This window comes from Pinus tabuliformis, chromosome 7 (assembly GCF_031772625.1).
Source record: "Pinus tabuliformis cultivar Carrire ecotype Pingquan chromosome 7, CPIR1, whole genome shotgun sequence".
Classification (NCBI taxonomy): Eukaryota; Viridiplantae; Streptophyta; class Pinopsida; order Pinales; family Pinaceae; genus Pinus; species Pinus tabuliformis.
In genome coordinates, this window is record NC_142293.1 from 961,664,642 (window position 1) to 961,689,158 (window position 24,517).

Here is a 24,517-nt window from a genome sequence, read left to right on the forward strand (position 1 = left end):
GTCTTTTCGGTCCCACCTCCGAGCAACCTAGTTGTCTCCTTCGACTGGAATCAACTAGGCAGACCCCGTTTACCAGCTAGTATACCATTCCAAATCATTGTTCAAATATATAGAATGGTTATGGCTGGTACCATCATAGATGAAGAGGCTTCTGTGGGTATCCTTTCCTCGACTGCTTGGAAAGCGCTTGGTTCGCCATCGCTTTTGCCTGAGATGAGAAATCTAACAGGCTTTGACAAAGGAACCAGTCGACCGTTAGGAATCCCTCCCAATGTGCCCATAACATCGAGATGGAAAACCATTCACATGAACATAATGGTAGTTCAAGGACCTCTGGATTACAATCTACTCCTTGGACGAGACTATATTTACTGCATGAGAGCCATTGTCTCATCACTCTTTAGAGTGATGTGTTTTCCGCACGAAGGAAGAGTGGTCAAGCTCGTAGACCAGCTTTCATTTCCCGGATCACGCATAGCAAATAGTCATACACCATCCTTAAATGGTCTTTTCATGCAAGAAATGTCTCAATCCCCAGTCCGTCCACCCGATGAGCGCGATTGATTCGGGGGGACATGACTGAAACCCAGGGGGTATGCACCCTGGTCTGCTTCGGCAGGAAAACTTCGGGTATAGGGTAGGTTTCTGCGAGAGAATATGACTAGTCTGTACTCCCGTCCGTGATTGGAAGAGGGGGTTATTCTAGAACAAGATTCTCTTGTCAAAGTTACGTGAGTGAAGTAGCCTCCTTCACTCACCTTTGTCTATTTCGGTAAACATCGCCGAAGAAGTGTTTTGTTTGCACTGTGAAAAAAACAATCTTTGGGTAACCTGTAAGAGGTAGGCCTCTCCCGGTAAAAAAATTGTTTTAACGGAACAAAGTAGGGGTAACCTTGAAACTCTGTTTTATACCTGGGGGCATGCAAACCTTTTGGCGTGCAAGAGAAGAGCAACTATTTATTTTTTAAATTTGTAGGTCCTCTAACCCTTTAAACTCGTAGGATTGGTCGTTTCCTAACTTGCATAAAGAAAGGATGTGGGGCAAAACTCTAAAAATTGTCGTTTTTATATGAGACATTCTTATCACACGACTGGATTAATCGAGCAGTGTTACCGCAAGGTTCAAGCTCGTTAAAAAATAAACCCGCATCGAGCAGTGTTACCACAAGGTTCAAGCTTGTTAAAAAATAAACCCGCATCGAGCAGTTTTAGCACATAGTTCAAGCTCGTTAAAAAATAAACATAAGCCGTGAGCAAATGTTTCCCCCCGTGTTTAAGCTCATTAAAAAATGAACTATTCCCTGGTAAATAACCATCGTGAATGTAGTACTTCAGCCATTTAAATCCTTGGTCGTGTTTGCACTGTCACCTCCACTTTTGCATTGGCCGATCATTCACCTCCATTTGATTGTTTTCCCATTTTGAGGAACAGCTGCGAAGAGTGATTTCACTAGCCATCCTTGTAACACTGCCGTGATTGGAAAATTCCAAACCTTACCTGGAATCATTTGCTATCCATTTTATCACTCGTTCCTCAAAAGACGAGTCTCCTTTAAGCTCTTTTCAATTGACTCGTAAAATATGAAAAGATTGCCGAGCCATTGGCCTCTCCAGCTCGTTAAAGAGACAGGAAGTGCTATCCCTCCTCTAAATTTTAATCTTTTTGGACCTGAGGGATGATTACACAAAAATATCGAGCGCTTGTTTTGTTCAGCTCATTAAAAGTATCGAAAATTCATCCCTTCTGTATTGTTTTATACTTTTTCGGACTTAAGGGATTAGATGACGAAAAAGGAATTTTGGAGTTACCTTTACGTTCCTTTTCAGACTCTCTAAAATCGAAAAGGACCGAGTTATCTTTATCGTTAAACTCGTTAAAATTTTAATAGCGACAAACTTGTCTATAGACGAGAACGAGTTTCACCATCGCTAGGCTCGTTAAAACATAGCGATGGGTTTTCCGGAAGGGCAAATTATAGAACAAGCATATGTTATCCTCCTCAAGCTTGACAAAAATAAAGAGGTACTGGTCAACAATGACTGGGGAAAATTGGGAAGAAAACTTGAAGAAACTTTGTTGGTAGCAAGTTGCTCTTGAACATGACACTTCCACTCCATGTCCGAGTCGGGTTGGGTTGTTTCATTCACCGATCACATCACCATGGTCCCATCATACCATCCACATTTGGGGTTAATGCTACCGATCCATCACATCAGTGTCGCCGATATGTTCAAGAGAAGTCATTCAGGGAATTCGCCTGTGTCTCACCCACTACCATACATTTATACTCCATTCTTTCATGACCGCCACCCTGAACCTTATATCACCAGATCATTTTCACCTCCATTAAAATCATTTGCTCTGTTCCGTGTCATTGATGTGGGATTCCTTAAGGCCCTCCTGTGACAGATCACTTCTTGTCGACATCAGCTCATTATCCAAGAAGTTGATCTAGGAACACCCCATTAAGTACTTTGAAGCTTGCATGCCTCAATGGCAAGTTTCTCACTTCCGGCGACAGGTTTACATCAATGGCCTTCGACCGAAAGATTTTGCGTGGTGTTCGATGCCAAGTCCTTTATTCACACCACGTGAATTGTACTGCAGCACCTTGAGGGTCATTATCATTATCGGTGATTCCTCTCGCACTTGTTAACAATTTACGTCATTGACTGGTAATCAAGCGATGTCTTCCCATGTTCGACTTCAGAACATTTCTCACATGGATCAACTTGTACTTCAAGTGAAGATCGAATGAGATTGAAGACCCCGGATCTAGTTTCATCCATCCGGGCTACGATATATATTCAGGGAAATAAAGACATCAAATGTACATCCTTGCCGCACAGATAATCATCCAATCAAAAGGATGATGGCTCTATCAGAATCATCAATCTACACTCAGACGATTGTCTGTCCTATGTACATGAAAATGAATTTATAAAGCTGAGCATGGGAATGCCCGCCTCAGCTAGATCATGAAAATATTATGAAGATAATGTATTGTATTGTATCTTATTACAGGTCTCCTCCCAGCTTGAAAGAACTTCAGATCCTCATAATAAAGCATTTCACCCGACATCAAAAGATTAACGACCTCATGTTTTAGGGGGCAACTGTTATAGACATTTTTGGGCCCTACAACCCCAAGCATGAAATATCCATAAATCAAGGGCTCCTAAGTCCCTAAAAGTGTTGTTCTAACCCCTAAAGGAACAAGGTCAACAGATTACAGCTTCTCCCAGAAGTTCTCCATGAAAAACTGCTCAGAATTGGTCAAAACAGGATCATTTCAGCTGCTCCATTGGCCAAGTGTGTTGCATCTCACCTAAATACACTGTGTGGGTGCGTTGCATTTCAAAAATACCTTCTGTGGGGTGCGATGGGCGAGAAATGACAAATGGCAGTGTCATTCCGCGAGGTGGAGAGGCAATGGAAGCTTCCAAAATCTTCTCCTGTGACACTTGCCTCACTGAATTCGACCAAGGATGAGTAAGAGATCATCAATATCCAAGTGGAAGCAAGAACTATCAGAGAGAAGACACTAATCAAATCATGAGCTGACTCATCTCCATTACAGATATCTATATATGGATCCCTCATCCCAGAGATACAGAGGCTGGAATTTTGCATATTGTAAGGAATTGTTGTTGGTTTCTTGAGACAAACATCAGATTGTTGGGTGATCTAAGCTTTGTTTGAGGTGAAGAGGGGCTTTTTAGCTGGGAGGTTGATGCTGGGTCAGAACAACTGGTTGTAACTCCTCTTGGCTCTTTCTTGTTTATCAATAAAAGCTATTCAAGTACTCCTCCATGCTTTTGTGTCATTGATGCTTGCTACATTTGTATGGTCAATTTACATTTGATCCTAGATTGTTTATGTTTATAGATCCATGTCTTTGTATAGTGCTATGCTACTGTGATCTTACAGGTACTTTGTGAAGCTGGGTGTGCAAGGGAGCAGGTAGCTAAAGACTATCAAAGAAGAGAGGAATCAAATCAGGAGATTAGCGCAAGACAGAGGTTGGTCTTTCTGTTCCTCTCTATCTATAATTCATAAAGGAAAAACGAAAGTAGTTTTTTTCTGTTTGTTTCTAAGGCAGCTCTCACACCTTAGTGGGATAGAGCAGTTCTATATAGACACTTTTCCCTATAACAGGGGGGGGTGTGAATCAATATTATCATATCAATAATTTAATTTTCAAAACTGATTTGTATACACTACTTCATCTTGGTGAACTAGCGTGTATACGCAACTATACTTAAAGCAACCAGCGTATATGCAGAGATCTTTTGATTTACCCAAATTATCATGTATTGAACTTTAACCAGTATATCAGGAATTCAATAGATAGTGCAGTAAAAGCAGAATAAATCATCAGACATAAGCAACACACATGAACACCAAGATATAAGGTGGAAACCCAATGTGGGTGAAAACCACCTGCTGTTGTCGTCTCTGTCTTCTTTTAATAATAAGAAAATTTTGTTTACAATTTTTGTACTAGTGCAGTCATATACCAGTACGCAAGCTTCTACCTGCAAAAGGCTACAATCTTCTCTCGTTCTCCAGCTTCTACTGGAAGGGAGCTACAACCCCCTAGCTCTTGTACTAGCTGATATGTTTTCTAGTACATAGGTGCTAGCCTACAGAAGGCTACAACCTTCTCTTTTATTCCAAGGACCATGTTTCATAAATTTTTAGCCTAGATCGATCATCATTCAATCATCAAATATATCTGCATCAACCAATCTCCTTTTGAACCAACCACAATCGAATCAATCAATCAATTTGACAACCCATCAATCTGATCTTTCAGAATGTTGTCACTAGAATGCAGTAACCAGAACCCAGAACACTGCAACAGCAAACAGAAGCATCTAAAACATATTTTATAAGGTATAAGCTACTTCCATGTGTCGAACCTGCGTGCATACGCACTTTCCTCAAAGCGAACCAATGTACAGATCTGCAAATCAAATTTATGATGTATACGTTGTTTTGATATGCAGAACCAGCATGTATATGCTCCTTTTCTAAAGTGAACCTACGTACAGATCTGTAAATGATGATTTAAATATTACAACTATTCCAGACTTCAGTCATACCCAAATCATCATATTTACATACTACAACATGCGCCAGTTATTTAGATATATGATCAAACCATATAAACATAATTCACTTCAAGCCTTAAGATCATGATACATAATTAGATTTTATCCTTCATCAAATGCTAAGGTTCATCCTTGGTTCAGATCAAGCACAGCACCATAAGCCAATAACTTGCATATTATATCTCACACTTCATAAGATATTTGATACTTGCACACATTGGCCTAATGATCTTCTCCTACTTTTATAGTTTGTAGGCCTTTCTCAATACCATGGACCAAAACCACTTAGGACCAATACCTTGGACCAAATACCTAGGGTCAATACCTTGGACCTGATACCTTGGACCAATACCATGGGTCAAAATACCATGGACCAAATACTTCAGACCAAAAACTTAGTTTTCCAAGGTATACGTGCTTTTCCTTTTGTGAAAGTGTGTATGTACGTATACGCGACTTGAGTACAGTGAACCTGCATGTATACGTGGCTTGGCCAATGGTGAACCTGCGTATATCTCTCTTTCTTCATTATGTGAAGTCTGATCTGTAACTCTGTGTTGTTAACTTTTTGTACTGTGATCTGTCATCTGAGTGAGTTGCCATCAAGGACAACACCTGTGTCATAATGCCAACAGAAAGAATGGCCCTAGTTTTTGGGAAATTTAGGGCTCTTCATCACCCCTTGGTTCCTAGATTTTGATGCTACAAAAATGGTGGTCTCTACAAGGTCTGTATGGGTGAGACTACCAAATCTTCCCCTTCGTTTCTGACATCACAAGGTTCTTGAGAAAATTGGGAACACCCTAAGGTCATTCAAAAATATGGACCTCAAGAGAATGGAGAAAGGTTTCTTTACCTTCACAAAAATATGTGTAGAAATAGACCTAAGAAAAGGTCTACCTGATTGCATTTAGCTTAAACATAAGAACTTCCAGTGGACCCAACTTCTAGATTATGAAAATACAAAATTCAAATGTTGATCATGATACCAAATAGGACACTTGAAGAACATTTGCCCACAAGAAAAAAAGGACCCAAAAAGGAAAAGGGGGAAGACCCAAAAACTAAAAGGATGGAAACCTTCCAATCCCTACCCCACAAAGGAAGAAGAAGAAGAAATCATGGAGAACCCTCCAAACCAAGATGAAGGGGATTGTCTGGTCTAGAATGGAAATGCAATCCACAAGAAGAATGGTACAGATTAGAAGTGATCCATGAACCAAAAAACAAAAAAATGTGCCACACAAAGAGAATGAGAGAGAGTTCATGTTTCTGAATGTTCACATTCAAACAATGAATGCATGAACTTAGGAAAACATGAACAAACCACAATATTACATAAGATAACTTGAAACAACGGCTCATGAAAACATATTTAGGCTCCAAAATTGAATAAGGAAAAGTAAATTGGTGGGTCGTTATCATAGCGAAAACACACATGCACAATAGGTGTCATACACTATTGAATGAAACAATATAACCATGGGAGGAAACACACATTAATATAGTGATAATGAAAGCACAAGAGATGACATATTCTACTCAAATATATCATGTGAGCATAGGAGGTGACATACATTAACATGAAGCCAATGTAAGCATAAGAAAGAGGTTAATGCTAGCAAGAAACTATCAGTAACAAGAGGTATAAAGAGATAGGTGCTAGGGTCATGGAGGCGACCCATGATTATAATATATGGGATGTTTCTAGCTAAGAGTGTCATCGTAAGAGAGAAACCAAGGATGTGGTAGTTGTTCCTAACTAGGGATAGGATATCTTAAATAACATTGCACTCACGATTATGACTTTAGTAGAACCAAGACACCAATAAAGCAACCAAAGAATAATTTCAATGAAAGGAAGACGAGAGTGAAAAAGGAATTGAGAGGAGAAGGGTCTAAGATGACCACATCAAGGAAGCCAAAATTAGGAGGAAAAGGGAGGGAATAACAAATGTGAGGTAATGTCATGAAATTTATTATTCTTCAAGAAATTCCAATGCTAAAAGGCTAAAGTTTAACCCATAGAAATCTTGTCTAAGTTGAAAATTCATTCAACTTGATAAATAACATTATCATGGGGAGCACCCATTGTTAGCATAACTCAAGCCATTAATGAAAGGATATGAAAAATGAGGATATTACCTTACATTTCTAGGAGACAAAGGAAAGAGTAAATATAGCTCCAAATCTCACCATTGATATGGCCTAGGGCAACCCCTCCTTCCAGGCATGGTCCAAATACTTAAAAAACAGTGTTTTACTCCTTGTACGCGCATTTCCCTGAGATAAACGCGTGTGTATGCGGGTCAGTGTATACCCAACCCGTGTATATGTCTTAAAACACTTAAAAAAATTAAATCTCCTTAATTTCAGTGGAGATCACGGGTTTTACCTGTTGACTACCTATTAGTGTCCATGGCCCAACTGTTCCCAACGAATTCCCAACTAAAAAACTACTTTGGGAGAAGTATAAAAAGGATTCAATAGGAAGGCCTTAAGGAGAGAAGAGAGAGAATTACTTTGCTAAGATTATCCCTGATCAAGTCTGAATATCCTTGTGCTTCCAGCACTTCCCCCACTACAGGAAACCCTTGTTTCCTTGAGTTATGATGTCATTTCACTAGTTGAGATATCTTTATGTGAGTCATGGAAGGAGCTTTTTGAAGACTTGGGATTGGACGGACCCAGAGGACGGTTCCTCTTGGAGCCAACAAGAGGAAGATTTAGGTGATATCATTCCTTTTTTTGTTTTAGTTATCTATAATAAAGAAACATTTGTCTTGTTCCTGAAATCAATCTTCTCTATGCATATGATGTTATTGTTATGGTTTACATATGAGTAATTGTTTCGATGTATAATTAACCATCTTTCAATATGTTATGAAGTTGATTTCTATATGATACTTTGTCCATATATTGTTATGCTTCTTTGAATTGGCTATTTTGCATGTTCAAGGATCGACAGGAACTCCAAGAGAGTTTGAACCCTAGCTAGATCTACCCGAACGAAGGACCCATAGGTGCACCTCTTTTCACATAGTTTGCTTATTTAAGTATCATGGTTGTGTGGAATGCTTTTTTTTTACTGTAGATAACCCCCACTCTGGTAGGGTGTTGACCCAAAACCCTAGGGGACTTTGTCCCTCAATAGAATTGGCGACTCCACTGGGGACAACAGTATTGTTGTTCCTAGTTTGGGTTAATTTAAGCCAATCAGGGCTCAACCATTAGTGTTCTTGCTGTAACCGATTTATCTATTCCTGTAGGAACTTAGGCCTTAAGTCTGAGCAGTTTCTTCAAACCTCTTTTTTTTGCTATTTCTTGTGAACTATTATATACACAGTTTTGTCAGGTTACAGTAGCATATGTACGCAAGTTTCCCCATATGAACCCGCGTATACGCAAGTTTCTTTGCGCTGAATCGCATATACACGCAACTGTGTATTGACACAGTCGTGTATACCCTAATTTTCCAAGATTTTGTCAAGTCTTTCGATTTCAGAAGATTTATTTGCTGGTCTGAGTATTTCCTGAGCAATGAATTTTTGTTGTCAGTCTTTGATTTTGCAACAAGTTTCCGATTTCGAATTCTCTCCTGTTGTGGAAATTTTTGGTCTTGTTTTTGTTTTGTTGCAAGTGTCATCATTTGTGTTTGAGCACACGAGATTTATTTCTGAGAATCTTGGTTGTTCTGGTCTTCCAGAGCAGAAAGATTGGTTTCAATCTTTGTGACAAACTTTATCTTTGTGATCTTCTTGCTTTGTGTCAAAATTGCATCTTGTGGCCATTTGCTTTTCTCACTTTTTGAAATTTGTTGAGTGACGATCTTGAAAGTTGTCTTTCTTGGTCTTTTGGTCATTGTCACCAAGCTCTTTTTGCTGCTTTTTGGTCATTAAGAGCATCTTGAAACACCTATTTTGTTGAGTTTTTGCCCATTTTGAGTTGATAACTTGCAAAGTGTTTTTTTTGCTTATTTTTCAGTCTCAAAGTTTTCAATAGTATTTGGAGCGCTTTTGAAAAGTTGTTTTTTTCTTTTGTGAAAAAGAAAACTTCTTAAAAACTTGGTTTTTGCTTTCTTTTGCCTTGTTTTGATTTGGTTTCTTTTTGTGAGTGAAAGTGAATTTTGTTTGTCTTGAGATTTGCTTTTAGTGTTTGGACGAAAATGAGCATTAGGAACTTATATTCTATCTAAACATCTAAAGTGGCTAATTAGAGGCGATAAACAATTTACTTTCATTATTTGCTTTAGAGTAGTCTTAAGTTTTTGCATCAGCATATACTCATTGGATCGGGATAATTTGTGCATCTTTTATGGCATCCATAGTTTTTGTTAGTTTTTGTGAGTGTGAAGATTGTTGAAAGAAAAGAAAAGAGAAATTTATTACTTTCTTAGAAGTTCCTTAGAACTTGGTAGAAATTTCTTTCATCGAAGAACGAAACAAGTGCATTTGCATATAGTTTGGTTTTTATTAATTTCTTTTGTGTTGAAGAACACCACAAGTTTCACTTCCATTTATCCCTTGACTTAAGAACAACCCATTTAAAAACAAGCACTAACTAAAATATACTATAACTTTTTTACATTTTCAATTTAGACACACCAACAAGTTTTGGGATATTTAGGGCCTTGGATTAGGCAAGTGGAGAGAAAACTCTCCAAGGCCACTTTAAACTGTCAAACATAGAAGTCTGAATAACGAGTGCAAATCCAATAGCGTTAGGGAGACCAGGAAAGCTCCAGATCTGGGAGTTAAGCACAAGGGTTTTTAAAGATAAGGAAGAGAGATACCCCCTCTCCTACTTGTCGAATCTTATCTCAATACTGTTCCGCCTGGCTTCTGACACGAGTTGGTAACCTTAGTTGCTTATCCTAGGGATCTACACAGGTGGCTGCAGAGGGGAATCCCGTGGCACCTGAGGTCAACGTTGTATCACTCTCAGCAGTACTTCTGGAGGGCACCCTTGCGAAGCTTGGGGGCTTGCACCAGCACAGGCTATTGTTTGGAGGTCAGCGTAACTTCCTCTGATACCTTCGCTAGTAGGCCTGGGCCATCATTATCCCAGACTATCTTCGGAAGGCCCCTACTTCACTTTCTTGTATTTTGGTGTCCGGTCCTCATCACCTGGAGCGGAAATACTTGAAAGTTGTTTGAATGGCTGACTTCCTATAGGGACATTTTTAGTGAATGCTCTTTACTTCTTGTATATAGTTGTCTCTAGGTATTTTTTGTCTAGTCACTTTTGGACTTAGATTCTAAGTGACTAACTTACCACTCCGCCGATCTTGAAAGGATTTTTTATTGTTCTTTCGAAAGTTGTGGAGTTGCCTCCTCAAGGGCAAAAGGTTTTGATTGTGAGTCTAGCTTCCTTGAAAAGTCATTTCTACATTCCCATAAGGGAAGGGTCTGCAAATCAGTTAGATATGGCCAATATTCTTGTGGAAACCAACCAAGGTACCCTCCCAAAAGGGGATCCTTGTGCTCTTCCTTTCTTTGGAAACATTGGTACTCCCTTGATGGCCACATTGAATATTCCTGGATTGAATGTTGGACTACCCGTTTGGCTGTGGTCCACTCCAAATATTCCTGATGTTCTTGAAGCTTCTCATATGAATGCTTTATTTCAGGGGCATCACATGGGTGCTAATTGTTCATCTTCTTTCAAAGAGAAATCTGGGATTCCTTTTTCTCCTCCTTCTTGTAATAAGAAATCTAAAAAGAGGAGAAAGAGGAAGACAAGGAAGAAGAATAATTCTAGCAATTCATCATCAACCTCTGCTACTCATGTTGGAGATGAGCCTTCAACCGCTGCAAGTCATGCTAGGGGCACAAGTCTAGTCACTGCGAGTCATACTAGCAATTCATCATCAACCTCTACTAGTCATGTTGAATATGAGCCTTCAGCCGCTTCCAGTCATGCTGGGGGCACAAATGTAGTCACTACAAGTCATACTAGCAAAGAGTCACCGACCTCTGCAAGTCATGTTCAGGACTCTCCGCAAACCACTGCTAGTCATGTTGGGGGATTGGAGGTTGATAAAAAACCTGGACGTAGAAGTTTTAAACCTAAGTTCCCTTGTAATATATGCAAGGGAGACCATCTTACTCATTTATGCCCTAGTATCCCAGAGGTACAAAGGATATGGTCCGAGTCTGAAAGGTCTTCAACTCCTGGATTTGATATGGTTTCTCATCAATCCCATCAACCATTGGTTGATAATGTGGTAGAGCCAGTGCAATCTCTGGCTTATTACACTCCTCTTTTGGGGGGTGAAGTGCCTAACAAAAGAGTCTATTTGATTTCTAGTACAGACTATTCTAGCATAGGGGGCATTCTAGTTTCTTCGAATGTTCCCCCTCCAAGTTATAGGAGTGTTTCCTTTGATTGGGATAGTCTTGTCGAGCCTCATCTTTCTTCCGCTGCACCTTTCCAAATAAAGGTCAGAGTTAATTCCGCAAACATCTATCAATGTATGGTGAATGAAGGATCCTCTATGAGTATTATATCCTCTTTGACTTGGAAAGCTTTGGGTTCCCCAAAGTTTTTGACAGCTCAGAGTTAGTTGTTAGCCTGTGATAGAATACCTAGTGAATCTATGGGTGTTCTTCCTCAATTTCCTATTACTTTAGGTGGGAAGACTGTCTTAATCGACATTATGGTGGTTGATAGCCCTTTAGACTTTAATATGCTACTTGGGCGTGATTATGTCTATGCTATGAACGCTGTGGTGTCTTCACTCTTTCGAGTGATGTGCTTTCCTCATAAAGGGAATATTGTTACTATTGATCAACTTGCGTCTGATAATTACCACCCTAATTCGAATTTATTGTAGAATACCCCTTGGTTTGTTCCAAGTGTTCAAGTAGACTCTACCCCGCCTCAGGTGAATTATGTGGCATTGAATCCTCAATGTTCAAACACTTCTGAGAAGGATCCTTTAACTTATTATTCTCCTTCTTGGGACTTGGTTCCAGCAGTTGACCGAGAGATTCTTCCTATAGGGACATGGGACCCCTTAATTCCCTCTTTTGATCCTTGTAGTTCTCATGATTTCTCAGAACTTGATTTGCTTTCACAGGAGGAACTCTTTGAAGCCATGAGTTTTGACTACCAAAGGAATCCTTGGCCTGAGCCCTACAAGGGGTTTGTCAAGAAGAACTATTATGTGTAAGCTGCAAGGTTGCGTGGTTCCCTATACCATATTGTATATATAAGGTACACATTTTCAAGTTTTTTATTCTATAACACAAGATTTTATAGGAAGTTTATATGTGGGATGTATTAACTTCTTGTCTAGTGTTCCTATTTATGTCTACAGAACTTGGAAAATTTCTCCTTTGGAAATTGTTATGGTTGATTCGTTCGGACAGGTATTGGTTTTCAAAACTGGCATATAGGTTAGGTTTTCACCTACATTGTGCACTTATCAGTTTCCTTTCCCATTTTGGCCTTAAGATCGACCCCACCAAGTTATGGTGCGGAACCTACTCGTTGCTTAGAAGTATCATGACTTGTGTGGTAGAGCCTACCTTATCATGGGTGCCCTAGATAGTACCTTGTTGTCACTTGACACCCATGCTAATTTTTGGTTCCTAGGTTCAGGAGTCCTCTTTAGTCCCACCATGACTTATGCGCTAAAGACTCATTCCTCTTTGCTTCTTCGCTTCATTCTGGCCTTATACCCTAGAGGCTCCTTCGTGTTGAGTTGTATTACTGCATTGCATATTGACTATTTGCACCTTTTGGCCTTTAGCCAGCTTCATTTGGACTCATGTTTAAGCCACTTTTTGACCATGTCTTATGCAAAAATCAAACTTGCAATCCCTTAACTTTTGCAACTTGACACACTATGACCCGTGGAAGGAACATACCTTTGAGTGTCTTTGACCAGTTTTTGCCTCCCTGCATTGAGCATAAGATTGTTCCAATCCCAGGAACTAGATCATCTGCTTCACCGACACTCATTCTTTCCACTGTATTATAGCATTCTTTTATTCTTTTTAAAACTTAATGAAAAAGACAAAAAAATTATATATTCCAAAAAAGAGCAGGAACGGGACAATATTTCCATTTATTGTTGGCAGCTAGAGTCAGTCGTGCTTTAGTTCAAGGGAATTTCGCCTGATTCGGCCTCTCTGTGGTGTCTCTTGACTCATTTTTCAGTTGGCCATCCCTGATTGTCAGTGTCTTGTCTATCATCACATCAATTATATTGGTCCTTTACTCATGCCGGTTTGAGAAGGTCTCCATTAACTTCCTGCTAGTGGGTCTTGTCCTTATCGATGACGACATCTTGCTCTGAGGATAGGCCTAAAGCTGCACCCTAGCCCTATTTTCATTATTGATAGGTCACCTTGTGCTCAGCATCGATCAGTATCATGGGTCTTTGACTGAGTGGTTTTCCTTGTGTTCGACATCAGCTTACATTATCACACATTGGGATTCGTGTAGTACCTTGGTTTCCATTTGACCCTATTAGTGGATACCTCGCCTCTATGTTAGCTCTCATTATTGGTTGGTTTAGAGGGTTTCTGTCATGCGCTAGCCACATCTTGTGTACGCCAGAAACATGCTTCGGTCAGGTTACTACATCTTTTTCGTCTAATTCCTTCCACATTATTGGCCTGTGGGTTACACTCGCTCTAGATTGATGAAGAATGCCTTAATGCCTTCCTTCTAGTGGATCTTTCTCTATCGACTACGACTTATTACTCTTGGGCAAAGGTCTAGAGTCCATTTGGTAGTACCTTGGGGTTTGTAGTCATTAGTGGTAGATCCTTTGCTATCGACAGTGGGAAACCATCATTGTCTCCTAATCGACAGATTCTTCCAGGTGTTCGACTTCAGATCATTTATTTACACTTGTTAGATTGTACTAGGGTACCTTGACTCTCATTATCATCATTGGTGAGTAGTCTCACGTTTGTTAATGGTATACATCAATGACTGGTAATCAAATGATTTCTCATGTGGTCGACTTCAGCTCATTCATTCCCATTGTGTAGAAATGTACCATGGTGGTCAGTGAAGACCTCAGTTTGTATCAGCATTCATTGGTTCACTTGACAGTTGCTCCTGTTGCTGCTAGTTGATACCATTCCACCTTATATGTTGCAGTCATTCATGGCGACATTCTATATGCTGGCACCCGAGTTTGCAGTGTAGTACCATCTTATTCCATCATGTTCATTTGGTACTATTGGGATCAGTCTTTGATATTAGTGATCAACTTCATCCTTCAGCGTCATTGACATTCTTATATGTGATATTCAGACATGTACTTGTTCGATCATGATCAGATGATCCATTATGTATTTCCAATCTTCTATACTTGTATACTTAGTGGATCCGCTTGTACTTGATATGCGGACATGCTTTACTTTCTCTGAGCATGGGTATGCCCACCTCAGATAGTGTTTCTTTCTGATCTCCTTTTGTGGCTTGGCAGGCTGAAATCTGGTGAAGTCCTTCTCAGTTTTTGACAAGTTTCCTTTCCATGTACTTAATACATTTCGGCCATCATGTACCCCTTCTGACCTCATATATTAGGGGGCATCTGTTATAGCTCTAAATCTCACCCTTGATATTTGTAATGCTACATGTATGGCCTAGGGCAACCCCTCCTTCCAAACTTGGTCCAAATACTTAAAAAACAGTGTTTTACTCCCTGTACGTGACATTGCCCTGAGATAAACGCGTGTTTACATGGGTTAGTGTATACCCAACCCACGTATATGTCTTAAAACACTTAAAAAAATGAAATCTCCTTAATTTCGGGCTGAGATCACAGGTTTTACCTGTTGATTACCTATTAGTGCCCGTGGCCCAACTGTTCCCAACGAATTCCCAACTAAAAAACTACTTTGGGAGAAGTATAAAAAGGCTTCAATGGGAAGGCCTTAGGGAGGAGAAGAGAGAGAATTACTCTACTGAGATTATCGTTGATCGAGTCTGAAGATCCCTGTGCTTCCAGCACTTCCCCCACTACAGGAAACCCTTGTTTCCTTGAGTTATGATGTCATTTCACTAGTTGAGATATCCTTGTGTGATTCATGGAAGGAGCCTTTTGAAAGCTTGGGATTGGACAGACCCGGAGGATGGTTCCGCTTGGAGCCAACAAGAGGAAGATTTAGGTGATATCATTCCTTGCTTCGTTTTAGTTATCTGCAATAAAGAAACATTTGTCTTATTCCTGAAATCAATCTTCTTTATGCATATGATGTTATTGTTATGGCTTACATATGAATAATTGTTTTAATGTATAATTAACCATCTTTCAATAAGTTATGAAGTTGATTTCTATATGATACTTTGTCTATATATGGCTATGCTTCTTTGAATTAGCTGTTTTGCAGGTTCAAGGATCGAGAGGAACTCCAAGAGGGTTTGGACCTTGGCTGGATCTACCCGAACGAAGGACCCCCAGGTGCACCTCTCTTCGTGTAGTTTGCTTATTTAAGTATCATGGCTATGTGGAATGCTTGTTTTTTACTGTAGATAACCCCCGCTTTGCTAGGGTGTTGACCCAAAACCCTAGGGGACTTTGTCCCTCAACAGTAAAAGATTCAGATCACATGAATCCAAAAGATAAAGAAAGGGGGGAGAGTACCCTAATTAAGTTAGGGAAGGTGGAGAGTAAAGAAAAAACCAACTTGCCACTAGATCTAGTTCATGGGGTGATTATGATAAAGGGCACATACTAGACTAAGGGAACAAGCCCATATATATTTTAGAAATGTTGTTATGGTATCAATCTTCTTTAGAATATTAAAACACTTGGTTCTATGGATGCATAACAGTAAGATTTAGGTTGAGAGGGTAAAGGGGTAGTAATATCAAGCAAAGGCATGTGTTGATCCCTCCTTAACTAACTTCTCATGAAACCATATATGCATGTGGACTGGCATTCAAACTTACAAAACTCACGTTGATTTGAATTTTTAAGATATAAATTAAGATCCTCCGTGATAGTAGAGAGGGGGAACCACCTAGAGGGATGTCAACACATGTGTTGTATGGATATAAGAAGGAGGAAGACACGAAGAAATTTCATGATCTATGGGTAGTGAGTGATGAGGTCCTCATCCTAAGAATATAAGGTTGGAACAAAAGTTAATGCAAAATTGAGGGGTTTTAGCTTGCCTTTGAATATACGAGAAGGAAGGAGGCAAGGGGTTCTTAAGAAATGTTCTAGTTCAATAAAACAAGACAACAAACAAAATTTAATGCAAAAATGAGGGGTTATAGATAGATTTTGAATATAAGAGAAGGAATAAGAGAGAGAGAGATTTTGAATATAAGAGAAGGAATAAGAGAGAGAGAGAGAGAGAGAGTTGGGTTGGCGGGGGCACTTAAGAAAGACTACAGGGAAACACAACAAGATAATAATTCATAACGAGAGCTTAAGCTATAATGTTACACGATATTACATGTCCTAGGGAAGGAAAAAAATCGTCTAGATAATGAATCTAAGGAAAAAGTTCATAGTAGATTCACAAAATCTTAAATACTCACAAGGAAAATCCTACTAAAGAAATTTTGAGTTACAAAATGGCCCTTAAAGCAAAAGAAATGTTCTATCAACATCAACTTTAAAAGAACCAATAGGATTCAATATGATGATTTCAACCATATGGGTAAATATTTTTAGAGGGAACGAGAGAGAGAAAGAGAAGGGAAAAAAAAAAAACTACTCTTTCAATTGTATTTTTGACTTATATCCTTACATCTTTACCAAAATTTCAAGTGTAGAAACTAGTTAGATGCATAATAATATTTGACATCCATTGAGAGCCCATTTTGCATAATGTTGGTAGATCCACAATGAGATAAATTGGAAATACGTTTAAAGGAAAAAGAACTTTGTGAAAAGAAACACATTGAACTTTACTCTAATTGTTGCATCTACATGGGATTCTTATGAGGTTAGAAATCCCTAGAGAATAATTTTCAAATGAAAGAACATGATTCCATTTGGTCCAAGTTTCATTTTGAATTATAAGGGCCATTATACATCCAGACGAGCGTAAACTCATATGTTAGAATAAGTAGGTACCTGCATTTGCATCCTTATTCTAATGGATCAGTTGATGATAATTGGCATATAGGCCATGGTTTCTATGAAACCTACTATATTGAGATCAAAAGTAAAAAAAATATGGATATTGTACATTTGGTCCTCTTCCTACACTCAAATCCTTATTGGTTTTCCTACCTCACTTGATCCACACCCAAGCTCAAACACTAGTGGTCAACCTAGTACTCCTAAAAATATTGCATGAATATTTGGCTTTGTGTTTGATTCTTCAATGGGTATTCTTGAGAAACCGAGTGGATCGCCAACCCCTCCTCCTCCTCCTCCTCCTTTCTTATCTTAAAGGCTACTCAACTATCATTTGAAGTTCTTTACATCCCTCAATGTATAAACTCCCCTTTTTATTGGTGACTTATTCAAGGTCTTCAATCAAGCTTAGAAGAATCCCTTGAATGACATTGGATTAGTGTAAATTCTAAAAGGAAAACAAAGTGCTAAGCAATAAATGGAAGTCATGCATATGGGATCCCCCAAAAATCACACAATTCAAGCAATCATGATTTGTAGAAAAAAGTAGCAAAATCATTATCTTTTTGTCTAACAATATCCACTTCACTCCACACTTGAGTAGGAACCTCCTCTCCCCTCTTAAGTGGTGCACAAGGTGACTTTGGTTTGAGGTGTGAAACAATGAGTTATTGAAAAATTTGTTCAATTTATTGATTCTTGTGATATATTTATTATATCCATATAGAAACGACACTCTAGGCTAAACTGACCACAACAATATTTTGTATTAAGAAGTTTATATGCAAGTATACAAGATTGTACTTACTTTTTTTTTGACAAAAATAAATAATGGAGCTTGAAGGAGATTTCATTTTTTTCTTAGCCAAATGTAACTATTAGCACCATTTTTACTTTATTTTGTCCATATAGACAGAAAACGCTAACAATGTATGTACACATGGTAGGATTTATCAACAAATTATGGTTTTAATATGAATTGTGATGGCTTGTGATTTGATTTGGATTGGTTGTCTATTCCCTCTTTTTTTTTCCCTTCAATATTATTAACATGAAGTTTGTGACTCTCTAGTATATGCATTAATTACATTATAGAGCTCATCAGATGTGGAGGCAACCATATCCCAAATCCAAATTAGAATTTGAGACCTACAATATGGACACTTTTACTAGCTTTAAGAGGAACATTAATTAGCTAGTTAAGCCAGTTTATAAGCAACATAATTTCCAAAGAACCTAATTCCACAAGTTAGTCTTGACTTCTAGTGTTGGTGGTGGATTAATTTTTTTCTTTAATAAGGAAAGCTTATGATACCACATGTTAATAGTAAAATTGAGTGTGGTACTTGATGTAGTGATATGATTCCTCACAAGGATTATAACATGGGGTGTAATCTAGGTTTTATGTTAAAGGAAATTAGAGGCCCACATATGACATGAAGGTTGAGAAATTGTTGTCACAATAAAGACCCCATAATTGGAATTTGATAGAAGAAAATTCCCAAGGGAGATTGTAGTGTACCTATATGCCTCCCTTTCACATTGGTGCACTCTATAAGAGATTTGAACTTATGTTATCTAATTGTTTATATAAATTTGATCTCTAATGATAATGTAAATAGAGTTCATATGCAAATGTAAAATAGTCAAGGAAATAACCATGTGTATTTTGAATTCATCCATCAACATATTGCAAATACAAAGCATTCCCTAAAAAGACAAGCATGAAAACTTATCTATAAATGAAATCAAGTCCATCAAACTAGTTGTTGAGGAATGATTCACTATCCAACCATAGTAATCAACGATGGATTCCACTCCCAAGCTAGACCATGATACCACTAAGGTGAAGGAATATCCTATAAGGCTTCAATCTCATTGAAACCAATACATTAATCCCATGACATAACTAATTTACCCGCTATTGGTAACCCCAAGTATTCATCTTGCCATCCTCTACCATGGCACTCTCTTCTCCTTCACAACACAAGGAAGATCTTCCCTATTTGGTGTAGGAAAAAAGAGTCGAAGACTATGAATTTCCTACTTAGGATCCCTTAAAGAAGAAGACTTGGCTCAAGTTATCCATGGGTAGCACAACCAAGGTTGTAGGTTTTAATGGTGCTTGCTTCAACTATTGTGGATTCACATTCCAACCGTGGTTTTCCCCTCAAAGCCATCCTATTTCTTCTCATTTCCTAACAGTAAGTCCCCAACTTGCTATACTAATATATAGATACGAGCGAATAATGATTCCCCACCAAATGTTGCAAAAGACAAATGCACCCTTTCCAAGAAGCATGGGAAACATTTCAAAAGACCACCCAAGTAAAAAATTAATGGGAATTGTGTGTAAAGAAGCATGGGTAAAAAACACTATAGTTTAAATGGAAAATATCAAGTTATATCACCCACCTACCGCATTCCTATTCCTCATGAATACATATGTTACGAATGATCCACTCAAGTACTACAAAAAGATTACTATGGGATAGTAATACTCAAAGTCAATAGTGAATATGTGCATAGGACAAAGTACAAAACACATGAAAAGATGATTTATAAAAATATTATTTACATATCTTAATTATCATGTACACTATCATTACCATCAATATTATTGTGTTGTGGATGCACATAAAGTCATCATAACTCTTTACTAGGGTCAAATATAGGTTAAGGAATTCTTCCAACCATGTGGTCTCTTTTACTTTGTCCTGGTCGTTGCTCAAGTTAATATAAGTAAATTTCTAATCAAGTTACAAAAGTCTTTTTAAAATAGGTTACTTCTTATTTTTTTCAAATTGTAGTTAAAATAGGATTGCTAATAAATGGCTAATTTTGACTTTTATTGCACTATTCATGCATTTTAGTGGAACATAAATTTAAATAAAATATTATAAATTTAGAATTTCATACTGTACATTATCATGCTATTATAGATTAATTTATTTTATCCCTGTTGCATTTACTATAATATTTCAACACCTTTACTATAGAAATTATGATTCCATATCCTTAATTTGCCATTTTCCCTGTAATATTATTCCATAGGGAGTTATGATTCCATATCCTTAATTTGCCATTTTCCCTGTAATATTATTCCATAGGGAGTACATGTTTCTTTGGTCCATTAATAATTTAATAATAATAAATTATTATTTTCATTTATCAAAAATTATATTTCGTTAAAGTATTAAAATATAAAGACGATATGGAGTGACTGAAGCGTCAAAGTATCAATACCTTAAAAACAATCTTATCTTCCATGAGGTGATTTTGACCCAACTTTATACCATGAGGTGATTTTGACCCAACTTTAAAATAATTTTTAAAAACAATTTACCTTTACGTCACTTATTCTAAAAACATTTTATCTTCCAATGCTGGTTGTATTGTATTACACACGTTAGGTATTTGTTCAAAACTATATCCTATCTCTACATATTCTATTTAATAAAATATCGGCTCATATATATATATATATATCAATTTATTTTTATTTTTTATTTATATTTATTGTTTTTTATACTTCTTGCACACATTTAATTTTGCTTTGACTGTGTATTAATTTGTCTTTACCAAAAAAATTTAGCCACTTATCCATAATTTAACATTTGGAATTCAAATTTTGTTATTTTTTATTATTATTTAAATTTATTTATTTGTAAGGTGATCGGGTTTTTTTAGTAACTTCTATTTTTATTAGTTACTAATTTTTATTTTTTTTGCTTTATTTCCTTTTTGTTTAACATTTTTATTTTTATTCTTTTGCCTTTCTATTATTTTCATTTTCATTCATTATAGTCTTTCCTCATATTTTCAATTTAAGATAACTTATGAGTATATTAAAAACATATTTTAGTAAATTTAGTTATATTTATTAATAAAAAATAAAACACATAAATATATATATAGAGAGAGATATGTTAATATAAGTAATATTAGTTAATCATATTTATTAATTTTTGGTAATGGCATTCAAAAATACAACATTATTAGTTTTTTTTATTTTTGTGATGAAATATTTGTTTTTATTATTTTTTAGCTCAATTAAGCTATATTTAAGCTACGTTGTGGGTACTAGCTATTATGTAGCCGTTGTTTATTATGTATTTTTCATATATAATATAATCTACTTTTTAAAATATATATTATTTTACTTTTATATTTATCTTTCTATTTATTTATTTAATGTTTATTATTACATTAATTCACAATTACATTTGGTTTTTTATGAAATTTAAATTTTATTATAATTAATGTTTTAGTAAACCTTTATTGTTAGATCTCATATATTTGTGATCCATATTGTAAATGAGAATGTCTTTAGGATTAATCACATCATTAGGATTTGGTGGATGCTTCAAACCAGCTAATATGGTTAATCCTCACGACAAAGGTGAAAAAATCCATCAACCCAAACGAATGAATAGCAAGGATAAATCAGGTCAAGAGTTAGACGTTAAGAATTAGTTATGGAATTAATTAAAACAAAATTTAGTTATAAACTAGTTGTTATAGATTAGCTATTATTAATATAATTATAAAAATTAATTAAATTTAAATATAAATATAAAAATTAATTAACTTAAAATTCAAATATAAATTATAAATTCAATAAATCATAAGGGGTCAAATGGTATAGAGTAATCATAAGATTAATATTATTATTAATAAATAAATAAATAATTTTTTTATTTTATATAAAGAAATAAAGTTAAGAATTTAGAATAATAAAATTCAATTATTCTTTATTTAAGTCATTCTTTCTAATTTATTAAATTAGCAAAATTAATGTGATCTAAGAATGTTTTTTCTCTTTTTTTTAGATTATAGAAATAAAATTTTAAAGAATCTTAATTAATCACTTACTTCCTTATGGTCCAATCGACGATATTGGCCTTAGTGGACATTCATCATCGTCATGATCAATTGCATATGTGTGTGTGGAATTGTAATTGTTATATATATATATATATATATATATATATATATATATTTTGTTGCCTCAAAATACTTTCATATGCTACCTTTGGTCACAATCTTCCTCGAGGGAAACCAAAACTATTGACCATAGATAATAGTTTGAATGATTCAAAATGTTAACAACTATCACTATGAAGTTCAAGACCATTAATATAAATTGAACTACAAGAAGTAAAAGACAAATGCCAAGAGGCTACACATAACATCAAGAATTAGATGAAATAACTGGGGCCGGATCTTGAGCATTAGTTCCTACTATGGACGTTTCAAGCCACATTGGAGATGGCCTTCTTGGTGAATCCATGAAGATGGGTTACACTTTTGGGCAAAATGTGGCAATGAAATTTCAAAATTTTACTCTTTTATCAAATTGAAGCCCTCAAAATTCATATAAGCTTTGTGAATTTTGATTTGGACTTAAAAGACAATTTGTGGAGAATTACGTTGTTATCCTAATGATAATTTTTTCAAAAAGTATTAGTGATGGCCCAGCCCTGGTGACGTGGTCACAGCCACGTGACTCACCTCAGTCCCACGTGGTCACACTTGGGCGCGGACAAATATCTGCCCCCAATACCGAGGCGCATTTACAAACCTATCTGCCGGTTAAAAGGTTTGGTCACCGGTTCTCTCCGTCGAAAAGGCTTCCCGCCTTTGTTAAACCCTTAAGGGTTATTCTCGGCTCATTTACACTCTATCTCCCTACTGTTACCAGCTCCGCGTTGTTATGGCTCTGCTCTCTGTGTGCTAACACACCATAACCCTCACTCTGTCACTGTTTGTGGCCTCTCGGCTCAGCTACACTCTGTCTCCCTACTGTTACCTGCTCTGCGTTGTTGTGGCACTGCTCTCGGCGCACTAACCCACCATATCCCTCACTCTGTCACTGATTGTGGCCTTGTTCGAGATGCGAGTCCTTCACTGTAGCTGCTGTCTTCAATGGTCTGGTTCGGAAGCCCGTGGTAAGGGTTTATATTTTCATGAATTTGGCGAAGTAATCTTTTTAGTTTCCGATTTCTGAGCTCCGGTTCTGTGCAGGTGTTCACAACCACAAGGCTATCTTTCCTCCGAACGCGTCCAGGCCTCGAGGTAAACTCTCGTGCTATGTTTTATCATCCTCTGTCACCTGTTGTCGATGCTTACAGGATTTTTGTGCCTTTCAGCTTGTGGTATCGGTTTATGGCTCGGCAGCCTCCGTCGACCCTTGGGTAAGTCCACTATTCTCTTACTCTCGCATCTCACTGTCTTTACTTATCTCCTTCTGACATTTATTCTGGTTATGGAAATGCCTTAACTCATACGGTGGTTCTGTGCAGGTTGGTTGGGAGCTCTGCTCGCGAGGGTTTCAAATTCACAGTCTTCAACTTTCTCCAATCTCTGGTACCCTTGTGACCGGGTAGGGTCTACTCTTATTCCCGCGTTTCTTTAGGTTATGCAATATGGAATTGCCGTAGGTTTCTGTTGGTTAGGTTTTGTAGGGTAGCCGTGCCCCTTTGCTGGCATTTACATCCTCAGGTTTTCGTTCCTCTGTGTCAATGTATGACCTCCATGCAACAAGGTCTTAGACTTGTGCTATTACGGCGGTGCCGGTTTTGATATGTGACTCTGTTGTTATTTATTGAACTGTGGTTTACGAAAACTTATGAAATGTTGTATTAATGAAATCAATGGTTCTGGAACTATTACCTCTTTTAATAGTCGCTGTGTTTGATTTGCAAATGACCGTGTGACTCTTTGCGTTTGCCTGCGGGTTCTGGCCGCAACTTGACTTGACACGATGTCTGTGTCTTTACTTTATCCTCGTATTGTTTGTATGCATGTGCTGTTTGGCCGCCTTACGCTTCTTTGCTGTGTGATAGTCCTGACAATGTAACTTATGGTTTCGGCTTGATGCCTGTAACGCTTCAATATTTCTAGTTACAGCATGTGAATTTCATTCTATCTTAATTCGTTTTCAAAATAACAAATGTTTGTAATACTCAGAGGTATAATACGGAAAAGTAATGAACAGTAGTTTATATTCAGAAAAGGAAACAATGCTTCAGTTACAGAGGGTGTCTCTCTATACTGCTTGAATACTGTCTTGCTATATCTTCTTTACTCGTTCTGAGGTGAACCCCCCAAAAAAGGTTTTTCTTCCTTTTTAGCTACACTGAATATAACTGTTTAGAAACTAAATTCTACAACTGCTACCTGTTTCTTTAAACAATAAATTAACTAAAACAGTTGCTGGTTACCTAAGCTAACAACCAGTAACTTAACTTGTTCTGTAATTAAATAAAAGAAAAAGAAATGAACAATGATTAACTAAAAACAACAACCAATTTTTCTTTTGGTGACCTGTCC

General features: G+C 37.2%; 1 protein-coding gene across 1 annotated transcript; it reads left to right on the top strand.

Annotated features, from left to right (window-relative positions):
• Nucleotides 1-22,666: 22,666 nt before the first annotated feature.
• LOC149250817 (uncharacterized) lies at nt 22,667-23,882 on the top strand. The gene is made up of 3 exons (XM_089456483.1): nt 22,667-23,133; nt 23,210-23,379; nt 23,488-23,882. Exons 1-3 carry the CDS (start codon nt 23,079-23,081, stop codon nt 23,569-23,571), a joined length of 309 nt encoding a protein of 102 aa, XP_089312609.1. The 5' UTR covers nt 22,667-23,078; the 3' UTR covers nt 23,572-23,882.
• The last annotated feature ends 635 nt before the right edge of the window (nt 23,883-24,517 follow it).

Excerpts from the sequence above, each read along its gene's own strand:
- LOC149250817 (XM_089456483.1), top strand. The coding sequence starts at position 23,079 with ATGCGAGTCCTTCACTGTAGCTGCTGTCTTCAATGGTCTGGTTCGGAA. Across the intron at positions 23,134-23,209 it reads GTCTGGTTCGGAAGCCCGTG|GTGTTCACAACCACAAGGCT; the intron begins GTAAGGGTTTAT and ends GGTTCTGTGCAG. Across the intron at positions 23,380-23,487 it reads CAGCCTCCGTCGACCCTTGG|GTTGGTTGGGAGCTCTGCTC; the intron begins GTAAGTCCACTA and ends GGTTCTGTGCAG.